Source organism: Microcaecilia unicolor, chromosome 5, assembly GCF_901765095.1.
Source record: "Microcaecilia unicolor chromosome 5, aMicUni1.1, whole genome shotgun sequence".
In the NCBI taxonomy this organism is placed as follows: domain Eukaryota; kingdom Metazoa; phylum Chordata; class Amphibia; order Gymnophiona; family Siphonopidae; genus Microcaecilia; species Microcaecilia unicolor.
Genome location: NC_044035.1, coordinates 187,838,256 through 187,856,701, shown reverse-complemented (window position 1 = coordinate 187,856,701; position 18,446 = coordinate 187,838,256). Strand labels below are relative to the sequence as shown.

Here is an 18,446-nt window from a genome sequence, read left to right as displayed (position 1 = left end):
GAGCTAGCTGGCCATGAGGCACTGAGAAAAGTTGAGTGCTCTCTATCTCTCCCTGCTGGTTGATGGACACAACCCATACGTAATGGCTTCATCTGCTTGATGACAAGGAAGCAGGAGTTTGTTATTTCACTTAAAGTGTCTAGCCCTATTTGAAAGTAGGCTCTGGGGCAAGGGCCGCCTTTGGTGGCCCTTGTCACCCAAAATAAAAATGCTCAGGACTAGTGTTCTTCACATCCTGTTGAGTCACCACACAAACAAAAGCCCATCTGATTTAAACAAAGTGTCTAGATGTGGAAGGAATGTGTACGCTCTTCCTGAGGTGATGGTCATGATTTGAATATTTTCACTTTGAAGTTATGACAGGTTGCCTGCTCTGGCCATTTCAGGGACCTCTTCTGCGTCCTGCCTCCCGATGTACATAAGTAATGCCATACTGGGAAAAGACCAAAGGTCCATTGAGCCCAGCATCCTGTCCCTGACAGCGGCCTATCCAGGTCAAGGGCACCTGGCAAGCTACCCAAACGTACAAACATTTTATACATGTTATTCCCGAAATTGTGAACTTCCTGTTTCCTTGTAGGCAGGACACAACAGAGACAACCTGTATTAATCATTGCCTGCCACAGCCCCTGAGCAACAACACATACACTGCTGTCTAGCTGACACCAACTGGCGCCTATTTTATAAAAATCTGTTCCTCCCACCCCTTGAGATCAAAACCTGGCTTCTGCCTCAAGGATAAAGAGAGGGGAACTTTTGGAAAGGCAGAGCTTGCTGAGAAAATGCCTTCACGATGGTTGATGCTCCTGTACTCCCTTAACAGTCATAACACAGTAACATAGTAGATGACGGCAGAAAAAGACCTGCATGGTCCATCCAGTCTGCCCAACAAGATAAACTCATATGTGTGTACCTTACCTTGATTTGTACCTGCCTTTTTCAGGGCACAGACCGTACAAGTCTGCCCAGCAGTATTTCCCGCCTCCCAACCATCAGTCCCGCCTCCCATCACCGGCTCTGGTACAGACCGTATAAGTCTGCCCTCCACTATCCTTGCCTCCAAAAACCACCAACCTCTCTTCCCCCACCTGCTCTGCACCCAATTTTGGCTAAGCTTCTGAGGATCCATTCCTACTGCACAGGATTCCTTTATGCATATCCCACGCATGTTTGAATTCCGTTACCGTTTTCATCTCCACCACCTCCCGCGGGAGGGCATTCCAAGCATCCACCACCCTCTCCGTGAAAAAATACTTCCTGACATCTTTTTTGAGTCTGCCCCCCTTCAATCTCATTTCATGTCCTCTCGTTCTACCGCCTTCCCATCTCCGGAAAAGATTTTTTTGCGGATTAATACCTTTCAAGTATTTGAATGTCTGTATCATATCAGTCAAAGAATATCCCTGCTCCCTAGGCTCCAGCCTCCAAGCACTCTACATAGAACAGCCATCTACTATCTTCTGGAGGCAAACTAAGGAGTTGCTGGCTACAGGGAGACCGAGATCGGGTAAAACTCACAAGCATTCCTTGTCTCTAGCTGATGGTAGAGGGGCTGGACTGATGTACAAATTTTTCCAAAAGCTGGCACAGAATGTCAAAAATTTGTGCAGATTTTTCTAACTTTTCCTGCAGAATCCCTGTTTGTGAGCTGCTGTAGGCAATTGGTGACTGTATGTCTATTTCAGTCTTGAAAAAATTGTTATAATTGTAACTTACTGTACATTTTTTTTCTTGTGAGGTTTAATACTTCACCTCTTCTTAAGTTTAAATCTTTTTTATTGACAGTATCATAAAAGGTACAACATCTCAAAGCAGAACACAATCACCAGATATCAACATCGTAGCTAGTGTCACTATACAAGTTTTCATTTTCTCCCCACCTCCCAACCCCTCCCCCTTCCCCCCATACATATTCTATAGTGCCATCGTATTCTGCAGTCACATTGCAGACGTAAAGCTGTGTCTTGCAGTGTAAAGAAAGATGCCATCAACATAGTGCCTAACAAAGTGTCGGCAACAAGACAGAAATCTGTCTAATACTTGAAGCAAACTGCCATTCAGAGTAACATATTGCAAAGGGCCTTGGCTGTTATCCCCTGCACCTAACGGTATCACCGCTATTATTTGATGTTTTATATTTCAACAATTATTATGGATGATGCAACATAAGAAATAACCACCAGTCACAAATCACAGCAAGGTTAAAAAAAAATGGTTCTGACTAACAGCACACTACTAAGCTCATCATTTAAGTTTCAACAGTGTTCTCCTCTCCCTCCCTTGACCAAACTTACATTAACATCAATCAAAACAACTCCCTCACCAAGAACCCCCCCCCCCCCCCTGAAGAGATGCCCGAACCCCCAGTCTAAATACAAGTGAGTGGCCTATACCTACTCCACTCCTAAAGTGAATTTACCACCAAACTCTCCCTCTAGCAGACAAGCTTTGAAACGTACGGCCCCCAAGTTCCAAGAAACAATCTCCGCCGCCTGGGGGCACTGCCCACACCTCTTCTTTCGAATAACATAAATTCGTGCAGTTTGTTCCGCCAGTGCCAAAAATCTGGTGGAGAGTCTACCACCCACTGGCCCATTATAAGCCTCTTACCCACCAGATAGGCCTTTCCGAATCAACTGACGGGCCGAACGCCCCCTGCAGAATAAAAAAGCCAGCTGTTGTCCAGCAAAATCCCCATAGGGGAACATACCACTCTCGATCCCCAAAAAGGATTCCAATATTGGACTATGGAATCCCCAAAATTGCCGTTACCTTGTGACATTCCCATAAACAATGAAAAACGACCCCGGAGCTCTCCCACATTTTCCACACAGAGGCGTCCCTGTCTCTCCCATCTTAAAAATCTGGGCCTTTGTAGGTAGGCCTATGCAAAATCCTATACTGACAGTCATCAGCAATCTCGCATTCCCCGTCAGACCATGAATTCTAGAGTCAACACATTAAAATCCAAGGAAAGATGCGGTCTCAACAAATCGCCCGCCCATGGCGCTGTCGAATATGCTCTCAGATCCCTCGATCCCAAAAACTTTCCAGCACCCTGTGTAAGCCAGAAATAGAAAGACGCTTCTCCCTGCACCGAATGAAAAACTGCCGCAGGAAGTGACTATGTCTAGACCCCAAAGCCAATATGTCTAAGGAGGCAACATAATGTTCAACTTGTTGTAGCAAAGATGTTCCCCATGTCATAGCCCACAACCCAGGTCTCCAAGAGTTTAACATTGAACCCTGCACAGTTAAATATGTTCTAACCTCGTTATGCCTTGCTGCGCCCATTCCGAAAAAAAACACATTTCCATACCCGTTGAAATGACATGTTCCCCCTGATAGGGGAGGAAATCCGACACCCCTCTGCTTAACCCAAACACCTTCATCATATCTCTCCCAAAGATTCCGTAAAGGAGTTCAACAATATGCACTTCACCTCTTCTTAAATGGTTGGTCCTAGGGGACCAAATGCCTGCAGGAGTCCATAAATCATTATAGCTTAGATAAGTAGCATTGAAACTATCTACTTTTGGAATCACTGTTGAACGTTTGGTCTGAACCAGCATAGCAGCTCTTATGTTCAACAAATTAGAGTGGAACTAGAAAGTCCAACGCTGGGATTTTAATGGCTTCTATTAGATTGTAAGCTCTTTGAGCAGGGACTGTCTTTCTTCTATGTTTGTTGCAGCGCTGCATATGCCTTGTAGCGCTATAGAAATGCTAAATAGTAGAATGAGGTGGTGCATCAATGTGCGAGAAATGCTTTCTCTTCAAATATTCTGCCTCAGTAACTCTGTTTCCACTACTGCTGTTAAGCGATTAGCATTCTCTTTCTAGTTCCAGCATTTTCTATTTTGATATGCCGCGCGCCCTATTACCGGCGTCTACTTGCTTAACAGGCAGCACAGACGTAACAGTGACCATACATCGGAAAGTACTAGCACAGAATACCCATTGTGAGGTAGGTAAAGAGTAGTTACTTACCTGTAGCAGGTGTTCTCCGAGACAGCAGGGCTATATATTATCAAGTGTGGGTGACGTCACGTCGGCCCGGAGGACTTTCTAGCAACGTCTTGAAATCTTTGAGTGTCCCTTGTCGCGCGGGCGGGCACACTGCGCTATGCGCACGATCCTCTTTCCGCCTGCGTGCGGACACGTTCCTCAGTTATATCCAAAGATTAGAGGAATACAACTCCTAAGGGGAGGTGGGAGGGTGTGAGAATATATAGCCTGCTGTCCTCGGAGAACACCTGCTACAGGTAAGTAACTACCTTTCTCCGAGGACAAGCAGGCTAATATTCTCACCTGTGGGGTATCCATAGCCACCAGGCTCACTCAACATAACAAACAATGGTCAATTAAGAACAACTCGGATAAGTGCAGAAGGTATTCAAGCAAGGTCTGTGTAGGACAAGAACGAGGATGAGGGCCCGGCCGTCACACCAGGACGGCAAACCTCTTCCACTTAAAAGCATAACATCTCTTCGTGGAATCTTTCCTGGAAGCAAGCAAGACTCGGGAGACACCCTCAGAAAGACCTGAGGAGGCAAATCTACGCCTCAACATCCAGGCCATGAGGGCCAGAGACTGGAGGTTGGGATGTAGAAGCGCCCCCTGCGTTCTGAGTAATGAGGGTTGGAAAACCTTCCAACTTCTCCATGGATCTCTGCAGGATAACTCCAGAAAGCAAAGGGAACCATATCTGACGTGGCACAGAAGGGAGCTATCAGAATCATGGTGCCACTATCTTGCTTGAGTTTCAGCAAAGTCTTCCCACCAGAGGAATGGGAGGATACGCATACAGAAGGCTTGTCCCCCAATGGAGGAAGGCATCCGATGCTAGCCTGCCGTGGGCCTGAAGTCTGGAACAGAATTGAGGGACCTTGTGAGTGTCCTGAGAAGCAAAAAGATCTATCGAGGGTGCCCATACTCGAAAACTCTTTTTGGCAATAGTCATGCTCAAGGACCACTCGTGAGGCTGCATAATACTGCTCAACCTGTCGGCCAGACTGTTGTTTACACCGGCTAGATAAGTGGCTTGGAGAAACATCCCGTGTTGGCGGGCTCATAGCCACATCTGCCGGCCTCCTGACACAGAGGGCGAGATCCGGTACCTCCTTGCTTGTTGGTGTAATACATTGCAACCTGATTGTCTGTCTGAATCAGAAACAATTTTGTTGGATAGCCGATCTCTGAAAGCCTTTAGAGTGTTCCAGATCGCTCGCAATTCCAGGAGATTGATCTGGAGATGCGTCTCCTGAAGAGACCAAGCTCCTTGAGTGTGAAGCCCATCTACATGCGCTCACCAACCCCAGGAGGGATGCATCCATTGTCACACTTTTTGTGGCTGAGGATTTGGAATGGGCGTCCCAAGAGCAGATTGGAGGCGAATGGTCCACCACTGGAGGGAGTTGCGAAAGTTGATGGACAGCTGGATTGACATCTTCTAGATTCCCTGTAGCCTGAAACCACTGGGAAGCTAGGGTCTACTGAGCAGATCTCATGTGTAAACGTGCCATGGGAGTCACATGAACTGTGGAAGCCATGTGCCCAGAAGTCTCAACATCTGCCGAGCTGTGATCTGCTGAAACGCTCGCACCCTGGAAGCCAGAGACAGAAGGTTGTCTGCTCTGGGACCGGGAAGATAGGCACAAGCTGTCTGTGTACACAACAGAGCTCCTATGAATTCAACTTCTGGACTGGAATGAGATGGGATTGGGGTAATTTATCACAAAGCCCAGCAGCTCGAGCACCTGAATAGTTATCCTTAGGGACTACAAAGTTCCATCCGAGGGAAGTGCTCTTCACCAGCCAATCGTCCAGATAAGGGAACCATGCACTCCCCGTCTGCGTAGTGACGCTGCAACAACTGCCAGGCACTTGGTAAAAACCCTGGGAGCAGACGCCAAGCCAAAAGGCAATACACAGTACTGAAAGTGCTGTGACCCCAGCCGAAATCGAAGATACTTCCTGTGAGCTGGAAGTATCGATATGTGGGTGTAAGCATCCTTCAAGTCCAGAGAGCATAGCCAATCGGTTTTCCTGAATCATGGGTAGAAGGGTGCCCAGGGAAAGCATCCTGAACTTTTCTCGGACCAGATATTTGTTCAGGCCCCTTAGGTCTAGGATGGGACGCATCCCCCCTGTCTTCTTTTCCACAAGGAAGTACCTGGAATAGAATCCCAGCCCTTCTTGCCCTGGTGGAACGGGCTCGACCGCATTGGCGCTGAGAAGGGCGGAGAGTTCCTCTGCAAGTACCTGCTTGTGGTAGGAGCTGAAGGACTGAGCTCCTGGCGGGCAATTTGGAGGTTCGGAGTCCAGATTGAGGGTGTACCCGGACCGAACTATTTGGAGAACTCACCGATCGGAGGTTACGAGAGGCCACCTTTGGTGAAAAAATCTTAACCTCCCTCCGACAGGCAGATCGTTCGGTACAGATACAATGATTTCGACTATGCTCTGCTGGAGGCAGTCAAAAACCCGTCCCTGGTTTTTGCTGGGGAGCTACAGGGGCCTGCTTCGGCGCACGCTGCTGACGAGAGCGAGCGGGCTGGGGCCGAGCCTGAACCGGCTGTCGGGAATAAGAAGTGTACTTATGGCCCCTAGAGGCGTAAGGAGCACTTCTCCTTCCCTTAAAATACTTCCTAGAGGTGGAAGTGGATGCAGAAGGCACCCGGCGGGAGAGAGAATCCATAGCGTTATCACGCTGGTAGAGATGATCAATCAACTCTTCCACTTTCTCTTCAAAAAGGTGATCCCCCCGGCACGGGATATCTGCTATTTTCTGCTGAGTCCTCTCCTCCAGGTTAGAGGCACGCAGCCATGAGAGTCTGCGCATCGCTATACCTTGGGCAGAAAATCTAGATACCACATCGCAAGTGTCATAAACGCCCCTGGACAGGAACTTGCGACACGCCTTCTGCTGCCTGACCACTTGATGAAAGGGTTCAGCCTACTCCGGTGGGAGTGCATCCACCAAACTCTCAAGTTGCCGCACAGAGTTCCGTAAATGGATGCTCGTAAAGAGCTGGTACGACTGGATTTTGGCCGCGAGCAAACCAGCCTGATACGCCTTTCTCCCAAAAGAGTCCAAAGTTCTGTTCTCCCGCCCCGGGGGTGCTGAGGCATAGTTCCTAGAACTTTTGGCTCTCCTGAGAGCGGAATCCACCACCGCTGAATCATGGGGCAACTGAGCCTGCATGAGACTGGGTTCCCCGTGGACCCGATACTGGGACTCAACTTTCTTGGGGACAGGTAGGCAAGAAAGAGGCTTCTCCCAGTTCCTCAACAGCACTTCCCTGAGTGTATCATGAAGCGGAGCTGTGGCAGAAGACTTAGGTGGAGATGGATAGTCCAGAACCTCGAGCATCTTGGCCCTGGGCTCATCCACAAGCTCCACAGGGAAGGGGATGGCCTCAGACATCTCCCGAACAAAAGAGGAGAAAGACAAACTCTCAGGAGGAGAAAGTTGTCTTTGTGGCGAGGGAGTAGAATCAGATGGTATGCCTTGAGAATCCTTGGCAGAGAATTCCTCACGCCTCTCATCATGATCAGATGAGGTATCGTCAGATGGGGCTAAAAGTTCAGAGCCGCCCGAATCTCAGCCCGTCTCGACGAAGAGGCACGACGACCTCGATGGGGGCGTCGAGAAGTTGACGGTCCAGAAGACTCCGGTGAAGCTTCCTCCACCGATGCTACCGGAGAATCGACCCGGGAGGCCGGCAACACCGGCATCAAAAGCGGCACCGGTGAAAAAGACCTCACCACAGGCATAAGGCTCGATGCCGCGGGCATCTCCGGCACCGACGGTACCGGCACCTCTGGCGCCTCTGACTCCATCGGCACCGACACCACCGGCACCGGCACCCCCGGTACCGAGTGCAACTGACGCAGCATCGTTTCCATAAAAAGAGGAAAGAGAGCCTGGATACGCTCATCCAGAGCTGCTGTTGGAAGAGGCTGTGGGGCCGGTACAGTCGCCGGAGGCAGAGTCTGGTGAGGCTGGGGAGCTGGGACTGGGCTGCCATGTGACCCACGCATCGGTACCTCCGTAACAGAGGGGGAGCGACCCTCTCGGCACCGACGCTTCTCGGATATCGAATGTCTTGATGACCTGAAGCTCCCGGTACCGTGTTGAGAAGGAGAACGACGGCGGTGCTTCTTGGGCTTCGCCCGATGCCCGCCGTCGAGACTCCTCGGTGTTGGAGAAGAGGACATGGAATCCACACGCCTCTTCGGGGCCGGGTCCGATGCAGGATGGTCCCGGGGGGCCTGCAAAGCAGGAGGCGCCGAGGCAGGTGGAGACCCACTTGATGCATCACTGCTCCCAGCGTGCATCGGTCGTTTGGCAGCCTGTCCCCGGACTCCCGATGCCGATGCTGCCTTTGATGGCGTCGAGGAACCGGAACCAAAAATCTTCTCTCTTTGGGCATCTCGAGAGAGCAGGGTCCGCTTTTTCATGGCGAGACACAATTTACAGCCCTCCGAGCGATGATCTGGCCCAAGGTACTGAAGGCACCAGGAGTGCGGATCAGTGCCAGAGATGGTCCGGTGGCAGCGGGCACAAGGCTTAAAGCCACTGGGCGTCTTTGATGACATGTCGGGAAAAACAGCCCCTGCCAAATCAAAGGACGCGATTGTGCCAGAAAAAAGAGACACAAAAAAACCAAGGAAAAGAAACTCGAATGAACGACTTAAATACAGTCGCGTACTAAAAGAAAGAAAACTTAAAACGGGGAAAAGAAACTAAGAAGAGTAAAAGGATACAAGTTTTGAAGTTCTTCACCTCCGGGCTTCGAAGCGACACGAAATCGAAGGAACTCCGTTGTCACCTCAGACGTGGAGAAAAAACAACTGAGGAACGTGTCCGGGTGGCGGGCGGGAAGAGGAGCGTGCGCATGCGAAGTGTGCCCACCCACGCGACAAGGGACACTCAAAGATTTCAAGACTCAACTCCCTACTTAAAGTACCCTCCGCTCCCACCCCCCTCTCTCTCCTCAAACACTAGCTGACTACTTCCGCGATAAAGTGCAGAAGATAAACCTTGAATTCACTTCCAAGCCTTCTCCTCCCTGTGACTTCTTAACCCCACTCCCTCAACCAACCTAACCTGGCCTCCTTCTCCTCCTTCCCTGAGATCACCGAAGAGGAAACTGCTCGCCTTCTTTCTTCCTCTAAGTGCACCACCTGTTCCTCTGATCCCATTCCCACCAATCTGCTTACCAACATCTCTCCTACAGTTAACCCCTCAATCTGTCACATCCTCAACCTCTCTCTCTCCACTGCCACTGTCCCTGACACCTTCAAGCACGCTGTAGTCACACCACTTCTCAAAAAACCATCACTTGACCCCACCTGTCCCTCCAACTACCGCCCCATCTCTCTTCTACCCTTCCTCTCCAAATTACTTGAACGTGCTGTCCACAGCCGCTGCCTTGACTTCCTCTCCTCTCAGGCCGTCCTTGACCCGCTTCAATCCGGCTTTCGCCCACTACACTCAACAGAAACAGCACTCTCTAAAGTCTGCAATGACCTGTTCCTTGCCAAATCCAAAGGTCACTATTCCATCCTCATCCTCCTCGACCTATCTGCCGCCTTTGACACCGTCAATCATAATTTACTTCTTGACACACTGTCCTCATTTGGGTTCCAGGGCTCCGTCCTCTCCTGGTTCTCCTCGTATCTTTCCCAACGCACCTTCAGAGTATTTTCTAATGGCTCTTCTTCCACCCCCGTCCCGCTCTTTGTTGGGGTCCTTGGACCGCTTCTTTTCTTGATATACACTTCTTCCCTGGGCTCGTTGATCTCATCACATGGCTTCCAGTACCATCTCTATGCTGATGATACCCAGCTTTACCTCTCCACTCCCGACATCACAGTTGAAACCCAGGTCAAAGTTTCGGCCTGCCTTTCAGACATCGCTGCCTGGATGTCCAACCGGCATCTGAAACTGAACATGGTAAAGACTGAGCTCCTTGTCTTTCCACCCAAACCCTCTTCTCCTCTTCCCCCACTTTCTGTCTCTGTTGACAACGCCCTCATCCTCCCTGTCTCTTCAGCCCGCAATCTCGGAGTCATTTTTGACTCCTCCCTCTCCTTCTCTGCCCATATCCAGCAGACAGCTAAGACCTGTCGCTTCTTCCTCTATAATATTAGCAAAATTCGCCCATTCCTCTCTGAACAGACCACCCGAACCCTCGTCCACTCGCTCGTTACCTCTCGTCGACTATTGCAACCTTCTCCTCACTGGCCTCCCGCTTAGCCACCTATCCCCCCTTCAATCTGTCCAAAATTCCGCCGCACGTCTTATCTACCGCGTGAACCGATACTCTCATATCACCCCTCTCCTCAAGGCGCTTCACTGGCTCCCGATCCGCTACCGTATACAGTTCAAGCTTCTCCTATTGACCTTCAAGTGCACTCAATCTGCAGCCCCCCATTACCTCTCTACCCTCCTCTCCCCATATATTCCCAACCGTAACCTCCGCTCTCAGGACAAATCACTCCTTTCTGTACCCTTCTCCACCACCGCTAACTCCAGACTCCGCCCCTTCTGCCTCGCATCACCTTATGCCTGGAACAGACTTCCTGAGCCCATACGCCATGCGCCCTCCCTGCCCATTTTCAAGTCCTTACTCAAGGCCCATCTCTTCTCCCTTGCTTTTGGTGCCTAACCACCTTCCCATTCCTGATACCTACACTGACTACATAGTTTTTACCTTTAGATTGTAAGCTCTCTTGAGCAGGGACTGGCCTTCCCCATGTTTAAACTTGTACAGCGCTGCGTAACCCTGGCAGCGCTATAGAAATGCTAAGTAGTAGTAGTAGTAGTAAGACCTTGCTAGAAAGTTCTCCGGGCCGACGTGACGTCACCCACATGTGAGAATATTAGCCTGCTTGTCCTCGGAGAACAAGTTTGGTTGGGTTGATCTTGGTTTCGGTGCCTGCGCTGTAAAGCTGGTGAGTCGTGGTGGCCGGGGTGTAGGTAAGGAGGTTTAATAGTCTATTAAACCGCCTTGAGTGTAGCAGTGTGGTTTTCAATGTTTAATAAGGAGAAGGATGCATTAAGTGATATCAGCTGTCAACCTTCAAGGCAGAATACTTGGAACAAACATTGGAACTGTCTGCCTGCTTTTAAAGCAGGGCGGAACTTTTCTTCGGTGCCGTGTGTTGTAGCAGGGGAAGGCGGAGCTGTTTGTGCGCCGGAAGTTGAGGCGCTCACTGTTGGTTTCCACGGGGAAGCGACGGCCGCCTGAGAGGGAGCGGAGCCGGGAAAGTAAGCAGTGGGGTTTTCCTTCTGTATCCATGTCCATGGATCCGTCTTCCAGCATAGATGTCGACGCGACGCAACATCTGCGGGATATTCTGAAATTGGACCGGCCTGGACCAAACGGTGAGGGAGGACAGCGTTGGCAGCTAGGAGTGTGCGGCGGTGTGGTAGTAGCTCCCGTCTCTTTACGTGTTTTATAATTTTTTTAATGTGTGTGTGTTGGGGGGGGGGGGGGGGGGTAACCATTTCGTTTGTCCTGAGGTCTGGTTTTCAGGTATCTTATGTTGAGAAAAACCCTTTCTATTTTTCTTTATATTGTACTTGTTCTCTTTTTCTGTTTGTAGCCTAGTTGTTCGTCTTCTGCGGGTTTTTTTGTTGTTGTGGTACCTACACTTAAATGTATTTTATTGGGTCTGGAATGTTCTGTTTTTCTGTGCGAGCCTAGTGAACCTCCGGCATTCTCTGGAGCTTTGTTTTACTGGTGCACGTGACAAACATGGTACTAGTAGCAGAAATCTTGTCAGAAAATTAGGATGTGTTGTTTTCCCTGTCTTGGAAAGGCAAGAGTGAAAACGGTTCAATATTTAATCAGTTATTGCTGTATTTGGCCTGGAGAGACATGGATTCTTGGTACTTTAACTACAGGTACTGTAAGTGTCGGAAGATGAGAAGTATTTAGACATCAGTGTCAAACAGAAGAACCAACCTCCACAGATGAAGTACGCCGAGTACAAAACAGTAGAGGAGACAAATCAGAAGAACCTCTCACAGATGGTGTCTAACTTTTTTATTCTATTGAATCTTCCAGATGGTTCGACAGCAAATGAGGCCCTGCATGACTCATGTTTCGGCTGTACTGACCTGCCCCAGAGGTCTTCCTGTGGTCATAGAATGGCCACTCCATTCCAGGCTGGGCTCTCTCCCCTTTTTTACAATTGGGCTAGGCTTGGTCACCTTCCTGGCTTCTCCACACCACTTTTAGGGACCTCTGTGCCTTTCCATGGGGCATAGGGCTGGGCTACAGTTCCCAGAAGACCTAGCCCACTCCCCGGGCTCTGTTATGCTGTGTGAAAGTAAGAGAGTGTTCTATAGTATATTGACATACTACCCCGGAGTCACCGCCGCCGCCCCTCCACCCGGCCCGAGCAACACTGTAAACTTACATCAGAACGCAGCAGCAGGCACATCAGCAAAGCTGCCGTCAGGGCGGACTTTCTTCTCTGCCTGTGTCCCGCCCTCATGTGACGTAACGTCAGCGAGGGCGGGACAAGGCAGAGAAGGAAGCCCGACGGCAGCTTTGCTGATGTGCCTGCTGCTGTGTGGTGATGTAAGTTCACAGTGCTCGGGCCAGATGGAGGGGCGGCGGCGACTTGGGGGGGAGGGGGAGCGGTTCCGACGTCTGCAGCATGCCAGTAGAGACTTCCCTCTCTGTCCCGCCCCCGTCATTACGTATTGACGCGGGGGCGGGGCAGAGAGGGAAGTCTCTACTGCGCATTTGCGAGTGAGTACGGTCACTCGGCGTTTATATGTTTGATAAAGCACGGGCCCCAGACTGTTGGAATTAAAAGGTAGCATGCAAGGCATAGATAAGCCCTGCTTTGTGTGTGTATGTATTTATTTAATGGGATTTATTAACCACCTTTATGAAGAGATTCACCAGCAAAGAGTTCCAGAGGTTAACTATTCATTGAGTGAAAAAATATTTCCATGTAACTTTGAGTGCCCCCCCTAGTCTTTGTACTCCTATTCATTTTACACCACTCAAGATTTTGTAAACCTCAATTGTATCTACCCTCATCCTTTTCCATGCTGAAGAGCCCTAACCTCTTTAACCAGTTCTCATATGAGAGGAATTCCATCCCCTTTATCATTTTGTTCGCTCTTTGACAAAGTGATCCCCCCAGTTGTCCATCCTTCCAATCAGTAATTGTGATAAATCTTTTATGGTCCCATCTGTTTTTAATACATCTTGCAGTTTAACTATTCCATTTTGTTCCCATCTAATAAATGTTTGATTCTCTTATCCCGGGATAAACATCGGATTACCCCTAATTGTTAGTAGCTCCGTGACGAATGGATCCCCCCCTAATAATTTGCCTAAAAATCTCCACGCTTCTCTGATGGGCAGTAGCAGCATGCTATGTAACATATAACATAGTAGATGACGGCAGAAAAAGACCTGCATGGTCCATCCAGTCTGCCCAACAAGATAAACTCATATGTGCTACTTTTGTGTATACCTTACCTTGATTTGTATCTGTCATTTTCAGGGCCCAGCAATATCCTCGCCTCCCAACCACCAGCCCCACCACTGGCTCTGCCACCTAATCTCAGCTAAGCTTCTGAGGATCCATTCCCTCGGAACAGGATTCCTTTATGTTTATCCCACGCATGTTTGAATTCTGTTACCGTTTTCCTCTCCACCACCTCCCGTGAAAAAATACTTCCTGACATTTTTCTTCAGTCTGACCCCCTTCAATCTCGTATCGTGCCCTCTAGTTCTACCGCCTTCCCATCTCTGGAAAAGGTTCCGTGGGAGAGCATTCCAAGCATCCACCACTCTCTCCGTGAAAAAATACTTCCTGACATTTTTCTTGAGTCTGACCCCCTTCAATCTCGTATTGTGCCCTCTAGTTCTACCGCCTTCCCATCTCCGGAAAAGGTTCGTTTGCGGATTAATACCTATGCATGAGAATTCCAGGCATGCTGCTCAGAGCCAGAAACAAGAAGCAGGGAGTGGTGGTAGTCCATTTATTTTTGTTTGGCTATAAAATCTAAATCTACAGGGAAGCATATTATTCTGAGTATGTAGCAACGTGATGAGGTTATATGGAGTAAAATAAGCTGCTTCATACTCAAGAGGTGTATGGGCTTGAGTAGAAAATAACCAATCTCTCACCTGCCGCAACAGACAAGCCACATTGTAATACTGGATATTTGGTATTCCCATACCCCCTTGTTTCCACCCTCCTAATAGAAATTTCTGTTGCAGTTTGGCTCGTTTCCCAGCCCAGCAAAACCGCATCAAAATTCTGTAGAAGTATTTTTTGTCTATTTAAGCTTTATTGGCAATGTCTGAAGAACATATAGCCATCTCGGCAGTATCACCATTCTCACAAGACATATCCTCCCCACTAAGGACACCGTTAAATTACTCCAGGAATCCAATTGTTGCATTGTCTGCTCCCGTAATTTATTAACATTTAATCTATATAAATATCTCAAATTACCCGGGAGCAATATACCTAGATATTTAAAGTAATTACTTGCCCATTTAATGGAAAATCTGTTGGCCAGAGACTGTGGGTGTCGATGTTTAAAGCTAATGCCTCCGATTTGTCCAAATTTAATTTAAAACCCGAGTAATCTCCAAATGCATGGAAAAGTTCTAATAGATTACCCAGAGCGTCACTCGGTTTCGTTAATTTCACTAATAGATCATCAGCAAACGCGGCCAATTTAAACTTCTGTTGTTGTATTTCTATTCCAGGTATTGCAGGGCATTCATGGATGTCCCTAATTAGTGGATCTAAATATAGCGCAAAGAGTAGTGGTGACAACGGACATCCTTGTCTTGTTCCCCTACCAATTTGGATTTCTTCTGATACATTCCCATTGACCAATACTTGCGCTCGGGGGGGCTTCATATAATGCTTGAATCGTCTGCATAAATCTGCCTTGTAAGCCATATCTCTCCATCACTGAATACAAGAAGGGCCATTCCACTCTATCGAACGCCTTTTCGGCGTTGAAGCTAATTATTAAGGCTTGTTCTTTAATATGCCCCAAATGTTCCAAGGATGTCAGGATGCGTCTAGTGTTCTTTGCGACCGACCGGCCCTTCACAAACCCTACCTGGGCTTCGTGAATAATATTAGGTAGTACTTGGCCCAGTGTATTTGCTAATATTTTTGCGAAGATTTTAGCTTCTTGATAAGTGAGATGAGTCTATATGACATTACCAGCTGCGCATCTCGGTTAGGTTTAGGAAAAACGATTATTCCAGCCAAATTCAAGTGTTCTGGCAATCTGCCACATTCTATCCATTCATTGAACACCTTAGCCAAAGTAGGTACTATCGACTCCCCCATCAATTTATAAAATGCTGCTTTATACCCATCAGGGCCTGGTGCTTTGCCTGTTTTGCTGTGTCCTATAGCCCATGTTATCTCATCTTCACTAATTTCAACATTTAAACGGTTGCGATCCTGTTCCCTCAGCTTCGCGGTTTTAATATTTATCAAGTATTGCTCACCAGGGAGTCCTTCCTGTTCTGTAGCCCTATATAAATTCTGATAATATGTTTGAAAAACCGATCTGATCTCCTGGTTTGTAAGTATCAAACGCCCTTCCTTTGTTTGAAGAGTAGCAATATTTCTAGAGGCGTATCTAGGGGCAATAACTCTTGCCAGAAATTTGCCTCCCTTGTTCCCATATTTATATAGTTGATAACGATAATATATCTGGGATTTCACTTCTCTATCGTGAAGTAGGGAGTTTAGGGCAGTTTGTACCTCTACTACTTGCTGTCGCAGGCGAGGACAGGGGTTCAAGGCATATTGTCTATTTGCTCCCTGAAGTTTTCTCTAAGCGTAAAATTTCCCGATCTCTTGAGCGTTTATATTGTGTAGTGTAGCTTATATCTCCTCTTAAGACTACTTTTGCAGCTTCCCAGAAATTTGTAAGTCCTACTACTGACCCCTCATTAAAGTGTTTATACTCGGCCCATTTCTCTTGCAGATGTTCTCTGAACTTCACATCTTTCATCAAATAAGCTGGGAACGTCCACCCCTTTAGCCTCACTTCTGCCTGGCCTCCCCTCCAAATCAAATGTACTGCCGCATGGTCTGAAATAATGCATGATCCTATATCTGCTTCCCTGACTGCTGTGAAAAGTGTGCGTGAAACTAGCAAATAATCTATCCTAGAGGAGGATCTGTGTGCTCTCGACATGTGTGTATACTCCCTAGTCCCAGGATGCAGCGTCCTCCAAACATCTATGAGATCTAGAGTTGTGCAAAAGTCAGGTAACCCCCTAGTGTTCATTCGTTGCTTTGCTACCCGGGGGTGCGATCTATCTAAAAAAGGATCCCAGGTCATGTTAAAATCTCCTCCCAACATCATGGGCACTGACTCCAGATGTGTAATTTGTACTACTAATTTTTTATAAAATTTGAGATCTAAGACATTTGGTGCGTATATACTGCCCAGCAGGATTTTTTGCCTATTAATTGTTACAAGGGAGAAAATATATCAACCCTCTGGGTCTTGAACGATCTTATGTATTTGACTTGCTATTCCTTTTCTAATAAGTATTGCCACCCCTCCTCTTCGCCCTACTGCTGCTGAGGCCACACATTCTCCAACCCACCATCTAGTCAGTTTAGAGTGCTCAATATCTGTCACATGTGTTTCTTGCATAAACACTATATCAGCTCGGATTCGTTGGAGATGTCTCAAAATTTTTGATCTTTTAATGGGTGAAGAAATGCCCCCTACATTCCAAGTAACAACCTTAATTAGTAATCCGATTTAGCCCATCCATGTCCAATCTTGTGTGCTCTTTATACCCAAGAGGAGACAGCCCAGCCCCTCCCCTCAATTCCTATAGTCGGAGGAAGAAATCTCTCTCTCCAGTCATACAGCAATTGTAGTGTCAAAGTTTCCTAAGAGCCCCCTCCCTCTTCCCCATCCCAAGTCCCTCTCCGTCCCCATATACCCTACTCCCCCCTTTCTGTGACCTCTTATTGCTTATGGAATTAGGTCAGCTCTTACGCCTCTCCTCTTTCTAATACCATCCTTAGAATCTAATATTCATCTTCCCCTGGTGTTCCTTATCATAGTCCCGTTTTCTGATCTTCTATCCACCCCCCCTTTAACATCCGTATAGTATTATTGTACCCCATTCCTTTTAAACTCCTTTCTAATGTTACCCCCAACATTGTTTAAATCTGTTTTTATTAGTTGAAAACCATATAGTCCATGGAATATACATATGACACATCCAAACTTTATAACAAAGCATCTGCATTTCCATACATTTCAACTAGATATTTCTTTTTTTCTTTCCTTCCCTTGCTTCTCGTATTGTATCCCTTATACTTAACAGACAGCCATAACGGAATGATCTTGGTCCCCAACTTCTTTTATTTGTCCCCCCCCGCCCTCCCCCTACCCTCCCAAACCTAATCTCTCTTTCCTTTCTCTTGTCACATCATACAAAGCAATGGGTTTAAAAGTTCAACAAGTGGCTTCTTGCCGCAGTAGTCATAGTGTCCCAAAATGGTGACCATCTTTGCTGGAATCTCTCGCCTATCTTGGAGTCAAAGTCTTTTATAGCCATGCGTTCCAAGCGCAGCAGGGACACCATGCGAGCACGCCATTGCTGCCATGTGGGGTATTGGTATGACAACCATTCAGTCAGGATTACCTGCTTGCCAATAATTATGGCCCTTAGAACGAATGCAGTATATCCTTTTCTGGGCGTCATCCCTAAATTGGGGCAACCAAAAAGTAAGGACGAGTTATATTGCCATTAGTGTCCCCACAGTTTGGCAACATAGGCTATAATCAGTTTCCAAAACTTCTGAATACCCACACATGACCAAAACATATGGCCCAATGTTGCCCCTGCGCTGCCTCACTTTGCACATTCTCCCCATGGTGAGAGTCCCATATGACACGCTCTCTTTGGAGGTATATGCAATCGCAAAACCATTTTGTACTGTAACTCCCAGTGTGTGGCCCAGGTCGTAACTCTTCTTATCTGTAAAATGTGGGTCTTCAATTGCTGCATTGTGACTGGCACTTGCAAATCTGCCTCCCATAGTTGTGCCAATTTATGATATTCCACCTCTGGAGCTGTGTCTCGTATGTGTCTATGATGGTATGTCATAGATACTTTCTGTTGTGATTCCAGCGAAAATGCTGATGAAAGTTCTTCCTGTACATCTTCAGTTAGCGATATCCAAGGTAGAGAGGCAATATAATGACTCAGTTGCCTATAGTAGAAAATATCACTATCTAGCAGTCCAAATTCTTTTTTTCAATTCTGAAAACTCTCGAATGCGGCCCTCTCTGGTTAATACATGTAATAAGTATACAATGCCTTTGCTTTTCCAGTTCCTGAATACAGCTGACCCGGAGGAAAAGCATGATTATCACTAATCTG

At 47.6% G+C, this 18,446-nt stretch overlaps 1 protein-coding gene across 1 annotated transcript in view; it reads left to right on the top strand.

Annotated features, from left to right (window-relative positions):
- Positions 1-11,219: 11,219 nt before the first annotated feature.
- Positions 11,220-18,446, top strand: part of EDC4 (enhancer of mRNA decapping 4) — a 1,195,039-nt gene continuing 1,187,812 nt past the window's right edge. The window contains 1 exon segment of the mRNA XM_030203662.1: positions 11,220-11,398. Within this exon segment, the coding sequence (XP_030059522.1) occupies positions 11,311-11,398 (88 nt within the window). The 5' untranslated portion in view covers positions 11,220-11,310.